The sequence below is a fragment of the Lynx canadensis genome, chromosome C1 (genome assembly GCF_007474595.2).
Source record: "Lynx canadensis isolate LIC74 chromosome C1, mLynCan4.pri.v2, whole genome shotgun sequence".
NCBI classification, from domain to species: domain Eukaryota; kingdom Metazoa; phylum Chordata; class Mammalia; order Carnivora; family Felidae; genus Lynx; species Lynx canadensis.
In genome coordinates, this window is record NC_044310.1 from 130987 (window position 1) to 151491 (window position 20505).

Genomic DNA, 20505 nt, shown 5'->3' on the forward strand with positions numbered 1-20505 from the left:
TGCCCTCCACTCCCCTTTAGCCCCGCCGAGATCTGCGGTCCTTGGATAAGACCCAGGTTAGTACTTTCTCATCCCCTGATGGCCTTTCCCTCCTCTGTATCAAGAGAGACTCTCCAGATCAGCCACTGTGCCTGCTCCCTAACCCTACCCCCCTCCTCTTGCTTCATCAGATTCACTTGGCCAAACCATAACCCATGTTAAATCCCAGCTATCTCTGTGTCTTTGTTCCTTCTCACAGTTGGTGGATCTGGGTGGTGCTGGTGGCTTCCCCAGGGCCCCACTCGTGCTGTCAGCTGAGGGTCAGCTAGGCTGCGAGGATACAAGTGGCACTATGTATGGACACGTGGGGTTGTGGTCACTGGGCTTCTGGCGCTCTGCCACGTGGCCCCATCCTGCCCAAGCCGGACCAAACGTGGCTTGGCCAACATTTCAGAAGGGTGAAGCGGAAACTCAGGGTCTCTTGAGGCCTGGGCTACAGAACTCACACGGTGAAACTCCTGCCAACATTTCATCAGCTGAAGCAGGTCACAAGGCCAGCCAGATTCAAGAGTGAGATGCCGTGGCCGTGTTTCTCTATCAGTCACGTCAATCTTCTGACATCCTGTAGCTGCATGTGGCCAGAGAGGCACCGAGCCACTGATCAACCTTGCCTTACACTCTGGACCACGGGCCTCTCGTGGCTCTGATGCTGCCCAGGCGTCTTACGTTTCCTGGCCCCTCCCCAGCGTGCTCCTGAACAGCTCTAGCACACTTTTGGTCTCTCTCCCACAGTGCCTCCTCCCTGTCCTGCTCTCATCTGATATGGAGCTGAGGACACGCAGGCCTGCAGATCACACGTCCTTTGGTTGAGCCCCGTGCTCTGCGTGTACTGGTGCTTCCTGCACGAGGCTGGTACCTGGCACCATCCCCTCTCTCTGCACCCTCAATCCCTCTCCCTGTGCATTCATTCCCATTTTGCTGTTCAGGGTTAGAAAAGCACACACGGCATCAACTTATCAGGTCCCCACCTCACTTTCCATCTGCCACTGCTGCTCTGTGGCAAAGATCCCAGAGCGACCACCTACTTCGTGAACCCATTTCCTCTCCTCCCTTCTCTCCAACTCTCTCCCGGTCTGCCAAGACTCTATGGACACCAAGCTCACCAAGGTCACCAGGATGTCCCCGTGGCTGATCTAGTAGTGACGAGGTGCCTACACATCCCTCGCTGCTTCTTAGACCTGTCAACCCCCGATTGCCCTCCTGCCTCACTGCCACTCCTTCTGCCTTTCTGATTTCTCCATGAGTCCTCACTCTCTCTGTGTGTCCCCACTCCCTTGCACACCTCACTGAGGCTCCTGCTGGTGGCACTCCAATTGGTATCCACAGCCTGGGCTTACCCGTGAACCCCAGGCTGTATCCTTTACCTGATTTTAAGTCTAATAGGCATTTCGACTGCAACATGCCCATAACCAAGTTCCTGATAGTGTCCTGTGGTGTTGGATTTTGACCGATGCTCTTAGTTTCACACCCAACCTGGAGTTCCCACCCACTAGGAGGCCCTGACCACAGGGGCACAGGTGAGGAGGTCAACCTCCCTCGGGACTACTTTTGACCTGCCTCTACCCTGCACAGCCCCAGCCTCTTCTCTCTGGCCCAGCCTCTCACCTGCACTGACTAGCAGGTGTCTTCATGTTCTCCGATGTAGCCTCAGGCTTCTGATGCCTCGTGAATAAGTCTTTACGCTAATTTCTCTGTTTAGACAACCGGGGCGGGCAGTGTCTCTGCCTGGTGATTGGGCCTGACTGAGGCTCCTTGCCTCCTCTGCGTCTGACCTTTCTTGGAATTCTCAGGCCAGCATTCTGCCGTCACGCTTAACACTTGGAGTCCACTCCCCACAGTGGCCCATCAGGCCCTACTGCAGCTCTAGCTCCCTGATATATCCGAACGCCACTTCTGGCCATTTGCTCTCCTGCCACTGACTGTGTCGCCGTCACCTTTTGCCTGGATTTCCACAGAATCTCCTGATTGGTCTCCAGCTCCCTTCCTGACCCAAGGTCTTTCACTTCAAGCAGCTGTCCTGATGATCTTGTCAGGCCTGAGTGGAATCAGGCCAGGACCCTCCATGGTGAAAGCCTGGTGTGTTCAGTGGCCAGCCACATGCCCTACTTCTCTGCATCCACTCTCCAGCCTCACTGCCTCACTCCCGTGCAGACACACTCCTGCCTCAGGGCCTTTGCAGCATCCGTGTCTCTGCCTGGGACGCTCTTCCCTCCCTGAGGTGTTTACTCAAAGGCCACTTTGGTATCTCCTCTCTGCCTCCCCCACTTCAGGACTTACACTCCCCCCTTTCCTGCTCTTTCTTCTTCCTGCTTATCCCTGTCAACAACGTGTGCCATCTGCACCTCCCCATCCCGTGTGATGTCTGTCCATCACACTAGAACATGAGCTCCATCTTGCCCAGGGTAGTACCTGGCATGTAGCCTTGTACTCCGTAAAGACGTGTTGGCCAAATGAGTGAGTGACAGAGATGATATCTCCCAACATCCAGACAATGATACCATCTTTTCCCAAAATCAGTGTGGTGACCGTTCCACTGGCATCTGAGCAATGGAGGGATACCTTCCGATACCTGATGTCAAACTATGATTTTCAAGGCAAAAAAATCCCAAAAAGCAAACACGACTTCCATGCAAATGCAGAGCGAGCCCATGTCCAGCGTCTGTTTAGCTCACCAAAGAGGAAACCAACAGGTTCCAAGAGGCTTTGAGGGAGGAGTACAGGTCAGCACAACACTGGCAGATGTCACATGGGGCGGTAAGACTGTGTTTCTCCAGGATTGACGTCCCCTGGGTCTGGTGGGACAGATGTCTACACCGTATTAACTTGTAACTTCAAGGATATCAGCAAAGGCACCTCCAGAGAGACCTTCAAGGATAGGAAGGATCCTTGTGCCTGATTTCCAAGTTTAGGATAAATTTCTTAACACTAAGAACTGGTGGCCTCTCCCCCAACCATCCCACCTGAGTCTCCTCCTCCCCGCTTTGGCCCCAAGGCCCAGATCCCAACCAGGTAGAGTGAAGGATTGTGTGGTGTGGCTCAGGGCAAGGGCTAGACTTCATGGGGTATCAGGGCTTTGTCTCCTGAGGCGAATTCTGCAGAGAGGGAGGATAAGATGGCTGATCCTTCCTTCTCTTCCCCCTCCCCACCACTTCCTCTTCCATCGAAAGCGTGTGCGGAACAGGTCAGGCCCACAGATGCATCCCATTGGATTTTCTGTTTTGTGTCCTTCACCATCAGCCTTGGGTTGGTCAGGTGCCTGCTGCTTCCCTGCTGGGTCTGGGGTGAAGGGATGAAAGTGTCATTTAGTGGCAAGGGACGTCAGGGAGCCTGGTTGGGCACAATCCAAGCCCCTCCTCCCCTTGACGGTACCTCCAGCGCAACGGGCCCTGGGTCTCCACACTGCAGACTCCAGGCCTTGTTTTCACGTGGTCCAGAACTCAGAAGACTTGTCCCTAGCACACAGATGGCCACATAGGATTACAGGGTGTGTCTGGGTCTTGGGGCCATGTGGGGCAGAGTCCAGGTGTGCTTCTTCCTTGCCCTCACCAGCTCCTGTGGGTTTGAACTAAGTCCAGTGCCCCCCACCTTGTTCCTCCCATACCACAGCTCCAAGTCACTGCCTCCCCAGGTTAGCACAACCCCTGCATCTCAGGTCTGCCTTCTACTTCTCTTCCCCCCCCCCCCGCCCCCATAGGCCATCCCTGTAGCAAAAGGAATCTTTCTCATCTGCAGACTATCGCTTGACTTCCCTGAGGACCAACCACCCCTATCCCAGAATCTGTTTGGGGGAGAGCCAGACATGGGGCTGTTTGAGTGGCCCTCTAGGATAGCTGGTCAGTGTGGGGATAGCAGCTTTATTTCCACTCTCTGTCCTCCACTGAGTCCTGTTTTCCCTGGACACACATTACAAGGAGCCGTGGCTAGGAGAGGGATGTGTCCACAAAGTGGGTGGTGAGGCTCTTGCATGAGAAGGGATGGGGTCCAGGACAGTGAGGTTGTGGCCCAGGTCAGGGGATCCTCGGCCTTCCTAGTGCTGGGTGGAGAAACAGAGTGACACTTTTCCCTCAGAGCACGGAAAGGAGGGGCTGCCTATTTAATGAGCTCAGCCAGCAGATATTTACAACTAATCAGACTTCAACAATAAGTGGAAATTTGGCCCACCCGGTGTCTCTGACAACACTTTTCCTGGTCAGCCACGGTGACTAACAAGCTCTGTGCCACTTTCTCAGCAAGTCATGGTGTGCCTGGGCTTCCAACATCTGTCCATCAGGAGGTCTGTGGGGGCAGCCCACCCTCATCATTCCACAGCGCGTGACCTTCGAACTGTGACCAAAGGCCCTTAGCTAATCAGACGTCATCCAGGATGATCGTCTCAGGGAGCAGTGATTGGCCAGGTGGAAAGGTAGGGGAAAGGAATCAGATCTGAATGAGAGCAAAGATTGTTGTGTCTCATTAAAAGGTAAACTCAAAAATAAAACAAACTCAAAATGGATGAAAAGGCCTAAATGTAAGACAGGAAGCCATCAAAATCCTCGAGGAGAAAGCAGGCAAAAACCCTTTTGACCTTGGCCACAGCAACTTCTTATTCAACACGTCCCTGGAGGCAAGGGAAACAAAAGCAAAAATGAACTACTGGGGCCTCATCAAAATAAAATCTGCAAAGCGCTGCACAGTGAAGGAAACAACAAAACTAAAAGGCAACCGACAGAATGGGAGAAGATATTTCCAAATCACATATCAGATAAAGGGTTAGTATCCAAAATCTGTAAGAACTTATCAAACTCAACACCCCAAAAAACAAATAATCCAGTGAAGAAATGGGCAAAAGACATGAATAGACACTTCTCCAAAGAAGACATCCAGGTGGCCAACCGACACATGAAAAAATGCTCGACATCACTCATCATCAGGGAAATACAAATCAAAGCCACAATAAGATACCACCTCACACCTGTCAGAATGGCTAACATTAATAACTCAGGCAACAGCGGATGTTGGCGAGGATATGGAGAAAGAGGATCTCTTTAGCGTTGTTGGTGGGAATGCAAGCTGGTGCAGCCACTCTGGAAAACAGTATGGAGGTTCCTCAAAAATTAAAAATGGAACTACCCTACAACCCAGCAATTGCACTACTAGGTATTTATCCGAGGGATACAGGTATGCTGTTTCGAAGGGACACATGCACCCCAATGTTTATAGCAGCACTATCGACAATAGCCAAAGTATGGAAAGAGCCCAAATGTCCATCGATGGATGAATGGATAAAGAAGATGTGGGATATATATATACAATGGAGTATTACTCAGCAATCAAAAAGAATACAATCTTGCCATTTGCAACTACATGGATGGAACTAGAGGGTATTATGCTAAGTGAAATTAGTCAGAGAAAGACAAATATCATATGACTTCACTCATATGAGGACTTTAAGAGACAAAACAGATGAACATAAGGGAAGGGAAGCAAAAATAATATAAAAACAGGGAGGGGGACAAAATGTAAAAAAACTCTTAAATATGGAGAACAAACAGAGGGTTACTGGAGGGGTTGTGGGAGGGGGGATGGAGTAAATTGGTAAGGGGCATTAAGGAATCTACTCCTGAAATCATTGTGGCACTATATGCTAGCTTGAATGTAAAATAAATAAATAAACAAACAAACAAACAAATAAAAGGTAAAGGTGGTAGATTTGCAACTAATAGAAGAGTCTGGGCTGTGAGACTAAAACCTCTATGAGATAAGAACTGTGGACATTCTTGGAAAGGTTTTTTTATTGTTGCAGTTTTTAGATAGTGAAGGGTTTAAAAATAAAATCAAGTATGTTAAATGACTTGAAAGGTTTTAAAGGTTTAAGGAAGTTTAAGTTAGTTTGTAAATGAGACAAAATATTAACTAAAGGTCCCCTTCTAAGTGACCATTATAATTTCATAAGTAGAATATTAATGTTTGAGACTAGAACTTATATATTTGTGGCCATATTATTAGGTGCATACAAGTTTACAGTTATTTTCTTTTACCAGTGAACTCAACCTTTTATTGTTACCTTCTGTATCTCTGTGACACTTTGCATATAAAGTTTCTTTGTTGATATGTTAATAAAATTGTTAATATGGCTACAACTGCTTCATTTTAGTTAATAGTCATGTGGTATGTTTCTTCCCATCCTTCTACTTCCAAATTTCTTGTATCCTTGTGTTTCAGGTGATTCCTGTCTTCTGTAAGCTACATAAAATTAGATTATTTTTAACCAGCCTGACAATACTGGCCATTGAGTCCCCCTGGATTTCAGACTTCTTGCCATTGTTTCAAGCCCCCCAGTCTGTGGTAGTTTGTTATGACAGCCCCAGGAACTGAGACAGGTTCTGTCAGTTTGCTTCCTTAATGACTTTGCATTTAGTTCCTCCTATCAAAAGCAGGAAGACAACTGGTGACAATGGGATGAAGTAACTAAAAGAAAACGAAGAGTCTAGTGCCATTATGTCAGTATTAAGAAATCAGAAGACATTGGGGCACCTGGGTGGCTCAGTTGGTTGAGCGTCTGACGTCTGCTCAGGCTGTGATTTCACAGTCGTGGGTTCGAGCCCCACATCAGGCTCTGTGCTGACCACTTGCTCAGAGCCTGGAGCCTGCTTCGGATTCTGTGCCTCCTTCTCTCTCTGCCCCTCCCCCGCTCGTGCTCTGTCTCTGTCTCTCTCAAAAATAAATAAACATTTAAAAATTTAAAATTAAAATTTAAAACATTTAAAACATTTAAAAATTTAAGGAATAAGGAAAAGGGAATTAAAAAAAAGTTAACACATCCTACTCTCACCATTTTGTAACCTGTTTCATTCAAATAGTGTATCATAAACATTTTTCCATATTAATAGATACTTTTATGCAAAACAATTTTTTAATGGCTACATGTGTTTCCCATAGCATAATGAATCCATTATAGTATAGAGGGGAATTTAGTTAATCAATCCCATATTGTTGAATATTTAGGTTGTTCCCAAATTTTTGCTAATACAAATAGCTATAGCAGGCGTAAGTGAGCTAAAAATAAATAAAATTTAGGTAAATAAGAAAGTAAATAATTTTTGAAATAAAAAAAGTAAAAGAGTGGAAAAATAAATGTTGGGAATATAAATCTTTCCCATCTCATTTCCCTATTTTCACCACCCACCTCCCAAATCTCATAGGACTCCAAAATTGTGAACACACAAAAACCAGAGGGGTTTAATTTTTCTTCTTTTTATTATTTTAAGTTTATATCTTGACCCATTCCTTGCATAAGTAATATTGGTATTGTGAAAAGAAAACCACAAATGTTTATTGAGATAAAGAATACAGAATGTGAAAATCTCCCCCATCTCCCCCAAATGACCATTATTAAACATGGTATTGATATCTTCTGATTTCTTTTTTTTTTTATTTTTTCACATTTATTTATTTTTGAGAAACAGAGTGAGACGCAGCGTGAGCGGGGGAGGGGCAGAGAGCCTGTCAGCACAGAGCCTGACGAAGTGCTCGAACTCACAAACCCTGAGATCATGACCGGAGCCGAGTGGGAAGCTTAACAGACTGAGCCACCCAAGTGCCCCAATGTGTGTTTTTAGCTTTGTTTTTCTGAGGTGAAATTCACGTAACAAAAATTTATCCATTTTAAAGTGTATAATTTAGTGTCAGTATATTTACAACGTTGTGCAACCATTACCCCTACCTAGTTCCAAAACATTTTATCACCCCCAAAGGAGGCCTCATATCCATAAAGCAATCACTCCCTATTCCTGCTCTCATCCAATGCCTGGAAATCCCTACTGGGCCCTATGGATTTGCTTATTGTGGGTATTTCATATAAGTAGAATCATATAATATGTGGCCTTTTGTATCTGTCTTCTTTCACTTAGCATAATGTTTTCAAGGTTCATCCATGTTGTAGCAGTTATCAGTATTTTATTCCTTTTTATGGTTCAGTAACATTCTATTGTAAGGGTGTATCATATTTTGTTTCTGCATCCAGCTGTTGATGGATTTGGTTTTTCCCACAGTTTCTACCTTTTGTCTATTGTAAATAGTGGTGCCATGAACATTTGGTTACAAGTATTTGTCTGAACACCTGTGTTCAATTCTTTGGGGCATATACCTAGGAATGGAATTGCTGGGTCATATGAAAATCCTGTTTAACTTTTTGAGGAGCGACTACACTGTTTTCCACAGTGGCCGGGCCATTTTATATGCCATCAGCAATAATATGAGGGTTCCAATTTCTCTACATGCTCCTCAACATTTCCTATTGTTCTTTTTGAATTATTATTGTTATACTAATATGTTATTATTATTATAGTTATGCTATAATAATGGGTATGACATAACATCTCATTGTGATTTTGATTTGAATCTCCCTAATGGCTTTTCCCTAATGGCTAATGAAGTTGAGCAGCTTTTCATGTGGTTTTGGCCATTTATATATTCTCCAGAGAAATATCTATTCAAACATTTGTCCAATTTTTAATTGAGTTGCTTATCTTTTTATGGTTGAGTTATAAGAATTCTTTATATATTATGGACACTAGACCCTTATCTGACATATGATTTCCAAACATTTTCTTCCATTTTGAGAACAATCTTTTCACCTTCTGGATAGTGACCATTAGTTCATTTTTATGGAAAATAAGAGATACATCTCTTTCATTAAAAAAAAAAACCTATCTGAAGAAATATTGTCCTAAACCAATGGTGATTATCTCTGGGTAGTTTGGATTGCCACTCTTTTGTTATTTCTGAATCACTTGTGGCAATGTGTTCCATACTTACAAATTTTGCAAACTGGTAAATGGAAAGTGAAAGTTCCAATCGTTAGCTCATGTTATTGTGACTTCTGTGCATCTTGTAAAGGACCTGAAGTGATGGGCATTTAGGGGGTTTCTGAATGCACACGGGGGCAGGTCCTGAGTGCTGGGGCAAGTGGACAGTCCCGGCTTTTACCCTTGTCACTCTGTTTTGTTTCTGTCACTCATGGGGCACACCTCGGGAAAAGGAAACTGAAACCGAAGCTGAATTCAGCCACTGGTGAGGCTCTCTTCCCGACACTGCCCCCTGACGTGCACAGCTCAGGTTCATAAAAGGGCTGAGCCGCAGGGGAGCTGGAAGCTGAGAGGCAGCCTCCTCGTCTGTGCCTGTGGAGGACCTGGTGCCAGAGCCTACAGCCATGGTGAGGGGGGTTTGCCGGGTGGGGGCAGGGGGGCTCTGTACCGGTCGATTTTCCCATTTCATCGCTGGGGTCTCCCAGGGGTGGAGCACTCACTGTGTGCCAGGCAAGTGGAGGTGCTCAGAGCTCCCTCAGGTCCCTAATCGTGCGGGGTGGTGGACAGAGCTCCTTCTGACGCCAGGGTCTGGGTCTTGGAAAGTGTGTCTTGCCCAGTGTTTAACCCTGAGATCCCTGGGCATTGGCACAGAGGGGCATCTTCGTGGGTTAAGGGAGGTGAGGTGACGGTTGCGAGTGGCTGCCTTTCTTCTGGAAATGCTCCTTGCTCGCCTCCAGCACCTGGGGTCCCTTTCGTGGTGGGTGGGGAGGAGAGCAGCATCCCCAGCCCCTAGGAGTTTGCCCTGTGGCCAATGCCATGCATGCAGTGGCTCCAGGACTGATGCCAGGGTCTGTGAGTCTGTGTGATGTCCACAGGGCGGGGACCTGAAGGTGAAAATGCTGGGGGGTGAGGAGTTCCTGGTGCCCCTGAGAGACAACATGCTGGCGTCGGAGCTGAAGCAGCAGATCGCCCAGAAAACTGGCGTGCCCGCATTCCAGCAGAGACTGGCCACCCACCCTGCCGGCACAGTGCTGCGCGATGGGGTTCCCCTCCTCAGCCAGGGCCTGAGCCCCGGCAGCACGGTCCTGCTGGTGGTGCAGAGCTGCAAGGACCCCCTGGGCATCCTGGTGAGGAACCACAAGGGTCGCACCATTGCCTACGAGGTCCGGCTGACGCAGACGGTGGCTGAGCTCAAGCAGCAGATATGCCAGCAGGAGCATGTGCAGGCCGACCTGTTCTGGCTGACCTTCGAGGGGAAGCCCATGGAGGACCAGCACCGGCTTGGGGAGTATGAACTCACACCCCAGTGCACTCTGATCATGAATTTGCGCCTGCGGGGTGGGTGAGGCAGGACCAGGACGGCAGCGCGGAGGGCTGCCCACCCAAGTCCCTGACCAAGTGTGGGTAATAAAAGTTGACGCAAAATTAAACGTCTCCTTCCGTTTCTGCCCTCCTCCTTCCCCCAGCACCCCTCGCTTCTGCACCCCTACTGATGAGGCTGGGGGAGGGGCAGAGGAGGAAGTGGGATAAGGAGACGCAGGGTCACCGGGTGGTCACTAGGCTGCATTTGCCAAGTAAGTTAAGGCACAAGTCTAATGAGATCAAAATAGTGACCCACTCCCAGCCACTCCTCGGAGAAACTGAAGATGCCCCCTCACCTTTGAGAAATTAAATTCTAGAGAAAGAAGAGACATATCGTTGGCGCGCACCCCTACCTCCAGGCTGAGCCTCAGTCAGCCCCTGCATAACTGATTCCCATCCCCCACATCTGGGTCAGCAGACAGTACAGGGAGGGAAAGGTGTGGTCAGGTTCTTACTAGGACCAGCACCCCTGGAAGTGCTCAGAGGGTGAGGCCCTAGGGCCTGCCTGGCTGGGTTGTGAGGCAGGCTCCTCCACTGGCACTCATGGCCCTCCAGAACCCATCAGCCTGCCCTGTCCGGCCTGCACTGGTCCAGGGAGGGGTGTGGGCAGGGCCTTGAACACACACATTACCATCTGGCAAGCTGCTGAATGGAGACTATTCTCCAACAAATACACCTTAATGGAGAGACCATGGCCAGCAGGTGAGGGGCCCCCCTGGAATGGGCGATTCCTTCGGTCCAATGTGGAAGAGCTTGTCTCAGATGGAGGGCACGCACCTAATTTGACACAAACTACACCTGCTTCCACGTAGACTGTTTCTCTCTATACCAATTTCCCAGGAATTCCACGGGAGCCGGACTGAGTCAGCTTTGGACACAGGCAAGATGGGGGTGGGGGGAGAGACACAGAACATACCCATACGCTTCTCTGGGCTAAAGTCCACGACTCTGGGGACTCAGACCTCAGCCTTCAGTCTGTTCAGAGTAATTTGGCTGGAGACCCAGAAGCCCCTTTCTGGTCTGGGGGGGGGGGGCAGGAGGGGAGGGGGCGGTCTGTATCTGGGCTGAGAGACTTCTAGGTCTTGCTCATCTGTGACCAATATGTGTAGACAGGCAGCTGTGTGTATGTATGTGGGAGGGGTGCTCTCTTGGTTCCAGGTTCATTTCCTGGGTCCCCACCCTCACTTCTTTGTCATACTACAAATTAGCAGGTGTGAGCATACATCCTTGGGGCCATCCTCCTTCCCTGAACCCCTCCCACCAGGGTCGGGGAGGTAAGGTACCTTCTCCCAGAGGGGCTACTTCCTGCATTGCTTCTGGCTCAGAGATCTGTGGATGGCTTGGGGTGAGGGGGTGTGCCACAGGTTCAGCCCTGGACGGACAGAAGGGGTCTCCTCCCCCTCCCCCTCGATCTTCAGCTAAGCTAGGCTCCAAATTGTACTCTCTGGATCTCAGTTGATCCCATGTACCTAGACAGGCTGGCTGGAGAAGGCTGAGGAGGGGGCGTGGCCGGCCGTCCCCTGCTGAGCCGACACAGTCGCGGCTGGACGACAGAGGGAGCCCTCCGCTCTGCAGCCAGGCCGGGGCCGACCCGGGACCGGGCGGTGGGCGGGTCTGCGCTCCATTCTGACCAATCACCACAGCCACCGGTCCACATTGGTCCTAGCCGGCCGGGGGCGCGGCCTGCTGGGGCCGCCTCCTCGCCCGAACCTGCTGGGGGTCCCGGACCCGGGCGAGTTTCTGTCCCCAGCTCCCGAGAGGGGCTGTGGTGTGCCATCGAGCTGTTCCCGCCAGGGGAGGGGCGCAGCCCTGCAGGGTCCGAGGGGCGGCGGGGCCCCAGGACCTGGCAGCCCCTTCCCGCGGCCAAGGAGCTCCCGCAGCTCTGGCCCCGGCGCAGCCCGGAGCCCCTTGGAAGTCCCGTCACGTCGCCTCCAGATTATGCATTAACCCGATTGCAGCCGCATTTCCTGGGCGGGGGTGGGGGTGGGGGAGAGACGCCCGCGCAGGAGGGGGAGGGGCGTCCACGGGGGTGCGCCGCAGAAGAGCGAGCACCTCCCGGGCCCGCCCACTCCCCCCCCCCCCCCGTCCCGTCCGCCCTCCGCCCTCGGCCCTGGCAAGTCGCACCACCCACCTTGGCCCGACCCAGTCCGACCCCCGCCCTCCCACCAGCCCGGCCTCCGCCCGGCGTCGCTGTCCCGACGCTTTGTTCGCGGCCGGCGCGGGACGCTGGGCGCCGGGAGGGTAGGGGACCCGCGCGGGCTGGGGAGCTGGGCTGGGGGGGGGGGGGGGGGGGGGGGGGAGAAGGGGCGGGGAGGGGGCGGGGCTGCCCCGGGTCCCGCCCCCGCGCCGCCCTCGCCCCCGCCGCCTCCCGGGAGCTGCGTCCCGTCCTGTCCAGTCCCGCTCCCGGCGCGGCCAGGCCCGCGCGCTCGCTCGGCCGCCTTCCGCCGTCGTCGGCCCGCGCCATGGCCAGCCTGCGGCCGCCCGGCCCAGCCCTGCTGCAGCCACTGCTGCTGCTCCTGGTCGTGGCCGCGCGCGCCCTGCCCCGCGCCGACGGGACGTGCCCGGAGCGCGCGCTGGAGCGGCGGGAGGAGGAGGCGAACGTGGTGCTCACCGGCACCGTGGAGGAGATTCTCAACGTGGACCCGGTGCAGCACACGTACTCGTGCAAGGTGCGCCCCCGCCGGGACCCCTCGCCCTCGCCCCAGAGAGCCCCTCCTGGAAGCCGGGGCTGGGGGCCTCTTCCTCCGCCAGCCTGCGCCCCTAGCCCGGAGGCCGGCCACCCCACCCCACTGGGACCCTCATCCCAGGCCGTGGGAACGGGCACCAGACGCTCCGCAGCTCTCGCTCCCGCTCCCTTGGCGACCGCCGGGCCCCCGGGTGGGGCGCGGGGTCCCGGAAAACTCGCGAGTGCCGGAGGGAAAGTTCCTGCGGCACCGCTGCGGGCCCACCTCGTGGTGCCAAGGGCCGGGAGACCCAATCGTGTCTGCCCCCACCCCCACCTCCAAGCCCACCACCTTACTGGAAACAAGTGCGCCGTCCCCCAGGGAAACTGTATGGCTATCGCACCCCCTCCCCATCAGCCATAGGAAAGGAACGGGGACAAGGAGAGGTGATGCCTGCTGTTTGGGGTGAAAGTGGGAATTTGGCCTATGGTCAGTGCTGTCACTACTCCCTCCCAGAGGCCTTTACCAGGGCCAGAGGGCGGCGGGGGGGTGGGGGTGGGGGGGTTCTGGAGAGAGTGGAGTGCACATAGAATCTCCCACCTCCAGGCATCCTGGCGGCGGGTGCTGCAGTGACTAGGTGTGGGGACAGGAGCAGAAAAGTGGGTGGAACCGTTGCTGAGCCTCAGCTGTGGAGGGGTGCAGGGACAGGTGCCCCATCCTGCTCCTGGGAGAACTGGATCCCCCTGGCCACAGGGGAGGGGTGCTGCTTGGCCTCTCCCTCAGCTGGATCTGGGAGTCTCCTGGGTTAGGTATGGTGGGTTTTTCCCATAACACGTTCCTAGGGAGGACTCAGGGGATCCAGGGCCCATCCCCGCTCTGGCCCCTAAAACCACCTCCCTGACCAGAAATCGGATCATTCCTTCTCCATGGAGATGGGGGTGGGGGGGGGGACAGCTTCTTTCAGATTGGCCTGTGTTGGCTACAGCTGGGATCCCCCGCCCAGCCCCCTCCCCTCCACCACGCCAGGGCACTTTGCCAAGTCCCTGCAGGATTTTCCCGACTTCCTCCCCGCTGCTCCTGGGTGTGGCTGGGGTGGGGGGAGGCGAGGAAAGCGGCCCAGTCCTCTCCCTGCTGGTTATCATCCTTCTGGAGCCTACTGTGTGTCTGGGGTTGGGAGGGATAAGGTTGGACAACTGGGCCACTGGAAGGTGGAGGGAGTCCCTAAGATGCTGCCTTCCTGAGGCTCCCAGCAGGGACCTGGCAGGTGGGCAGGCCACCATTGTCTTTCATCACCCGTTGCAGAAGTCTCAGATCCCCAGAGCTCCTGAGGAAAGGGGCTTCTTCTCAGGGAATGTGTGGTGGACTCGTGTCCCCTGTGCATATGTCCCCACGGATCTGTTCCTTGGAGAACATCCCAGTATAGCCTGCAGCTGCTGAGACCCTCCTGTACCCACCCACCCCCCTCGCTCCCCGGGCTGTGGGCGTCTCAGGGCTTGGTTTGTCAGAGCAGGTACCCTCAGGGCCCCAGGAGTGAGAGTGTGTAGGGTGGGGCTGCCCTGTGCTGCCCAAACTTGATTTTGTGGTTCGGAGGCTGCCTTGACTGCATTCACTGTAGGAGCCTGGCAGGAGGAGGGGTCTTTCGCCTCCTGGGGGGTGGAGGGGTGTGGGGGGAGAGGGTGTCTTAGCCCACCCACAGGGCTGCAAGAAGCCAAGCTGGCCCAGAGCCCTGAGCTCGGGGCCCATGGCCCTTACACCCCATTGTCCATGTTCGCTGCTCCTGGCTGTCCCCAGGGGTGGGCCCAAAGTAGTGGTGGGTAGGTGGAGAAAGTAAGGACATGGAAAGCAGGCACCCAGGCCAGGTGGATCCCCTTCCCATTTCCAGCCTGAGCTGAGACGGACATTATAGGAATCGGGGTGGCTGAGGTCAGTTAGACCTAGTGGGTGGGAGTGCTGCCTCCTGGGTGAGGGCACACGTCCTTCTGTGTGACACGCACAGGCTGTGGCATCCATCAAGGGTGTGTGCTTCCCTGCAGCCCCCTCCTGCGGCCTGACCCAAAGATCTATGCACGTCTCTGCCCGGGCTTTGAGTCTACTCTGGACATTTGGCCTGAGCAACTGAGGTGGGAAGAGAAGAAAAAGCCCAGGCGCCCAGTCTGTACTTGTTCCTGGACTCTGTGGCCTCCTCTCCCCAGTGGAAAGAGGATCACTGATACCTGCCCCCCCCCCCATGTCCACCCCAGGTTCGGGTCTGGCGGTACTTGAAGGGCAAACACATGGTGACCCAAGAGAGCCTGCTTGATGGTGGCAACAAGGTGGTGATTGGCGGCTTTGGAGATCCCCTCATCTGTGACAACCAGGTGTCCACTGGGGACACCAGGATCTTCTTTGTGAACCCTGCTCCCCCGTACCTGTGGCCAGCCCACAAGAACGAGCTGATGCTCAATTCTAGCCTCATGCGTATCACTCTGCGGAATCTGGAGGAAGTGGAGCACTGTGTGGAAGGTATGTGGGGACTTGACCAGGGGCAGAGGGTGACTGAGGTGGGCAGGCTTGGAGGAGCTCCATATCATGCCCTGGGGAGCAGAGGAGAGCTTGCTGTAGGCAGGAGCGCATGTGTCTTGTGGTAGTCTGCTTTCCTTCCTTCCTCCCTCATCTCCCAGCTGAGTCTGGCCATCGCAAGGTCACAGTTCCGATCTCTGACATTAGCAGGGATCCCCACTAACCACCCCCGGTCCCACGGTGCCACCATCTTTTGTCTTAGGGCCAAGCAAGCCCCGGTCTTGGAAAGGGGACAGGCTTCCTCCTCTTCTGCTTACCCTCTCCCTCCTGGTCCTTTTCTGAGTGGGAGGAGGGGACCAGGTGAATGAACACCAGCTGTTTATGTTCCTGGAGAAGCCCAAACATCTGTCTGGACAGGTCCCAGATGTTGAGCAAACCCCTCAGAGTGGGGCATAGGGATTGGAGGAGGGGGCTGCCCCCTTATGTGTTCCAAGAGGCCTGTCATTTCTAGAAGGGGGAGTTTGTGTGGGGTGGGGACTTCTGGGGGTTTGAGTGGGTGTGAAATGCTCTAATTGAGTCGAAGAACGTTTCCATGTCTGCTGTCCACACAGCACATGCCTATTCTGAGTGGCCCAAGAGCTCCCCTCCCCCAGCCCAGCCTCTGGGAGGTGAGCTGGAATCACATGACCAAGGGCTTCCCTGCCGCCGCCCCCCCCCCCACCCCCTTGCCCCAGGAGAGTCGCAGTTGGGGGCTGAGATCCTTTGCTGGGGAATGTGGCAGGGAGAATGTAGGAACTGCCCCTCGCCCCCACATCCTGTCTGTCCTCTCAAGGCTGCCTGGGAAGGGATGCATCGGAGGGGGGTGGCGGTGGAAAGAACATTTCCTCCTCAGGGCAGTGGGAAGGGTCTGTGACTTCCTTTCTCGGGAAGGCAACCCTGTCCTCTGATTTGTTCTTTTGGCCAGCAGGGAAGTCCCACTTTCTATCTAACTTACTGCTGTGATGCTGGCTTGGTTTTTGCGGGGTCCTGGATGGTGGTCTGAGAGGGACTGTGCAGGGGTAGGGGCAGGACCTGAAATGGGGAGCCCTGTGGCATTTTGCCCCCGCTGTGATCATCTGTTCCTGAGCCTGCTCCAGGGTCCTGGGCCACAGCATCTCACAGAGAAGCCGGCAGGGCTGTGTGTTCCCGGTCCCTTCCCAGCACTGGCTCAGATGAGGGGGACCCAGCCCGGCCCCCTCACACCTTACAACCTTGCCCTGCTCTGGGTGTTTGTGTTCTGGGGGGAAAGATGGGAAGGTGGCATGGAGATGGGGCAGGCTGTGAGACGGTGATACCCAGTTTGGGGGATGGGTGGTGGTGGGGGGGCTAAGGAGAGGCCGGAGAAAGAGGGGTCAGGGTACAGAAAGTCCCCTGTCCCTATAAGATAGAGAGAGTGAATTATCAACTCTACAGCTGGGCGGGTCCAGCCTGAGGGTCTGTGACTCAGTAACTGTGGCCTTCTATGGGGTCAGAGGGCATGTGGTGGGAGGGCCACCCTGGGCAGAACAAGGTTTGGCATCTTGCCAAAGCCTGTTCTACCCATGGCAGCCCCTGGCTCTGTATATGCCAGGCTGGGCACAGAGACAGCTGGAGAGGAGGGTACCCAGGGAGAGCCCCCCCACCAGCACTGGGTGAGACTTGACCTACTGTGTGCCCTGGGCAGCCAGCACTCAGGTACCAGGCCAGGACCCGAGTCCAGCTGGAGAAGGGGTAGTGCTGGACCCGTAGGCCAGTGTGCAGCAACTGGTGTGCACCCAGGAGGGGCTGAGCCACTGTACTCTTCCTGGGGTGGGCCTGCTAGGGAGGGTGGTCTTGGGAAGAGGAGACCCAGAGAAAGGCATTTGCTATGACTGTAGCTTGGAGCCTTGCAGGTGGAGCCAGGTGGAGGCAAGAACCTTCTGGGGAGGGGGGTGGTGTAGATGGAGGAGCTTGGGTTCCACTGTAAGGCGCCTGGGAAGTTTTGAGCTGGGCGACATAGATCTCTACTTTGAAAGCAAACCAGGGTGCCATGGTGGGGGGAGGCGGGCGGGGCGGGCTGGGAGGGCCAGGTGCTAGGACAGGGTTGCTGCATCCCAATGGCCCAGGGTGAAGGGGTGCCTCCCCCTTGAGGCTCCGGAGGCCTGAGGCACAAGATCCCGAGGGGCTAGGGCCAGGCTTGGGCAAGTATTAATCCCGTGCCCACCTTTCCAAGCTGGGTGAGGGTGGGAGATTGGCCCGCCTCCTATTCTGTGTTAGGTAAGGACCTTGGACCCCACCCCAGGACTCCGCCCTAGGTGCTCTGGGAATCAAGGGCCTCACCCTAGTGAGGGAGATGGATGGACAGGGCTTGAGCTAAGCTGACCCCTCCCTATCTGACTCTGACCCCATTCTGTTCCCAGGGGCCGCATTGTTGTCCCAGCCCCAGGGTGAAGCCTGGGCAGCCCCCAATCTGCGGAAGTCACCACGAATCCACCAGGTCCCACTGCGTGCAGGAAACCCCTATCCCTAGCACACTTCCCTCCCCAGTGCCGCCCTCCCCCCACTCCTAAAGGCCCAGAGCAGCCAGGGTGGGGGGCAGTGTCCGTCCAGGCCCACCTCCTGGGGTACACCCTGGGCTTGCTCCCTCCTCGTCACTGCCTGAGCACTGCTCCTGGCAGTGTCCCGAAGGGGAACCTGCTGCCACAGCACACGCGTCTCTAGGACTTGCCTTTCTCAGTTCCTCCCCCAGGGCCTACAGGGTCTTTCTGACTCTGCCAGGTCAGGCCCCCTTCCCCAGCCTCCAGCCCCCAGGAAGGCTCCTCCTCCCCCTGTCCTCCCGCCTGGGGAACCACATTCCTGGCATAACTGAGACAGGTATGTGTCCCTCCCTGTGCGCCACCTTTGGGTGAGGGAGGCCTGCTGCTCCGGGGCAGCCTCTGCCAGAGGGAGACCCCTGCCCCCTGCTTTGTCAGGGAAGTAGCCTGGCCTCTTCCAGTGCCAGCTGCCCACGCACCGCGAGCCTGCCCAGGCTGGCAGCTGAGCAGGCATTTCCCCCAGTGCTCGACCACCTTGCCCGGGCCTGGACACTACCCACACACACCCACTACTCTCCCCACCCTTGCCTCAAGAAGACTGGTCCTGGGGCTTCTCTGTAGCCCCGGGGAGGGACATAGGCCTGTCTGAAGTCCTGGGGCCCTTGCCTCCCCACTAGGAGCCAAGAGCAGAGAAAGGAAGTGTTGTCTGCCCTTCTGGGGCCCTGGCACAGGGACAGGGTCAGAGTGAGTCTGGCATTGGCCCAGCCCAGCCCTGCCCAGCCCTGAAGGGGGTCCTGGCAGCAGCAATCCCCAGCCCAACCTGGCAGGCCTGATTCTAGTGAGCACCGTCCCTTCCTCCCTGCCAGGCCAGCTGTCTAGGGCCTTAAGGAGGGCAGTGCTGTCGGTCCAGTTGGAGAGGCAATGGGTCCTGGGCCCTCTGACTTCTTTCAGGCACTACAGGCCTTGGAGCTGGGTGTGGGTGGAGACACCCCCAGACGGAGACCAGCTCTCTACAGTGTGGGGGCAGGTAGGTGTTCAGGGGAGGGTTCTGGGCAGTTAGCTTTTGCATTCCGCCCCCCCCCATTCATACCCTACTCCCCCCACATTCCTCCCTGCTGAAGTGGGAGGTAGCTTCTCCCTGTTCCTCTCCTGCTCTCTTCTAGACTGGGTTCTCACCCCACCCCCTGCAGACCCCACCCAGTGTCCTCCTGAGCCCCTCCCCCAGGCAGGTCAGCCAAGAGGGCTGAGAGCAGGCAGGCCCAGACTGGAGGTTGCCTGCCCTATTCTCCCTTCTTCCCTTCCACAGCTGGGGGGAGGGAGTCTGCCCAGGTGGGGGATGACCCCCCCACCATGCAGTCCTGTTCCCACCTAGGGAGTCCTTGGCAGGAAGTCCAGTGCTTCCGGGCACCTGCTGGCTTTGGCTTTGATTTTAGTGTACCTTCGCTGGGGTAGTCCCAGGAGTGGGCTTTGCTAGCTGAAATGGACGGCTGGCTCTCCTGTTACTTCCCTGGGATGTCTCTACTTTGGCAGGGCTAAGCCAGTGAAAACAGCTCTTGGCTTTTTCCAGACCCACCCACCCCCTGGCTCCCCACCCAGAGAAGAGCCCCAGCCCCTGCAGACTGGAAATGGAAAAAAAAGGTTGTTTTGGAACTGTCGTGTCCTCTCCGTCTGTCTTCACTGGGCCTCCCCGAGCTGTGCCGGGCCGGACATACTCCTGTAGGGCTGGTTATGCCCTTGCAGCATCTCTGTGGGTGCTGGGACTCCTGTGCACAGATGGGGAAATGGGAGATCACCTGGTCAGCACTAGCTGGCCTAGGTCTGGCGGCTACCCGCCCACACCCTACCAGTCCTCACAGGCCGAGTGCCAGGGTAGCAGAGGGGAGCATGGGTCTGCCCCAGGGAAGTTAATGGGACAGGGGCCCAGACCTCAGCACCAACGGTCCAGCACGGCCTCCTCCATCCATCCTGGCTGTGTTGCTTCCTTCCTGAAGGGTTAATCCCCCACCCCCAACCCCATGAGAATCAGAGCCTGCCCCCTATCACCACAGGAGGGTGGAAAACAGCTGTAGAAACAGGCCTCCTTCTCCACCCCCCCCCCCCCCCGCCGAGTCCCTTGCCTCTGCCTGCGGGACCCAGACCAGTTGCACCACCCTGCATGCCCCCCATCCCCACAAGTTCTACCCTTGCCCAGAGGCCTGGGCACGGGGTAGAGAATGGACTCCCTTTCCTGTTCTGCCCTCCTGGCCCTGGCACTCCCCTTGCCACTGGAATTGGGGAATCAAAGCTCCCACTCAGGTCACTGAGGCCTGGCTGGGGCTGGGCTGGAGGCTGCAGGCGCTCTCACCACAGTTGCCCACGTAGTGCCGTATACCTCAGAGTCCCAGGAAGTTCTCACTGGAAGCGCTGACTGACAAGAAAAAGGGGGCTCAGAGAAACAAGACAGCACCCCAGTGACAGTTACCCTAATGATAGCGACAGCTCAGTGAAGGAGGGTAACGTGCTCCCCACGGTTCTACACTGGGGCTTAAGAGGGGTCAGGTTCGAGCCTGAGGCTGTGGTTAGGATCTAGAGAGGGGGTGACCTAGGCCTCTGGTGGAGCCTCCCGTGGGGAGAGAAGCTCCCCTA

The 20505-nt window shown here is 55.0% G+C and overlaps 2 protein-coding genes and 1 non-coding gene across 3 annotated transcripts; all 3 read left to right on the top strand.

The window, feature by feature from the left end:
- Positions 1–6550: 6550 nt before the first annotated feature.
- TRNAR-UCU lies at positions 6551–6634 on the top strand. The gene has a single exon. It is a non-coding gene; the product is annotated as a tRNA-Arg (tRNA).
- A 2496-nt stretch (positions 6635–9130) lies between these two features.
- ISG15 (ISG15 ubiquitin like modifier) lies at positions 9131–10255 on the top strand. The gene is made up of 2 exons (XM_030325425.1): positions 9131–9232; positions 9701–10255. The coding sequence occupies exons 1-2, from the start codon at positions 9230–9232 to the stop codon at positions 10169–10171; spliced, it is 474 nt and encodes a 157-aa protein (XP_030181285.1). The 5' UTR covers positions 9131–9229; the 3' UTR covers positions 10172–10255.
- Positions 10256–12649: 2394 nt separating this feature from the next.
- LOC115521596 (agrin-like) lies at positions 12650–19501 on the top strand. Its single transcript, XM_032594347.1, has 3 exons — positions 12650–12856; positions 15091–15352; positions 17767–19501. Exons 1-3 carry the CDS (start codon positions 12650–12652, stop codon positions 17874–17876), a joined length of 579 nt encoding a protein of 192 aa, XP_032450238.1. The 3' UTR covers positions 17877–19501.
- Positions 19502–20505: the final 1004 nt, after the last annotated feature.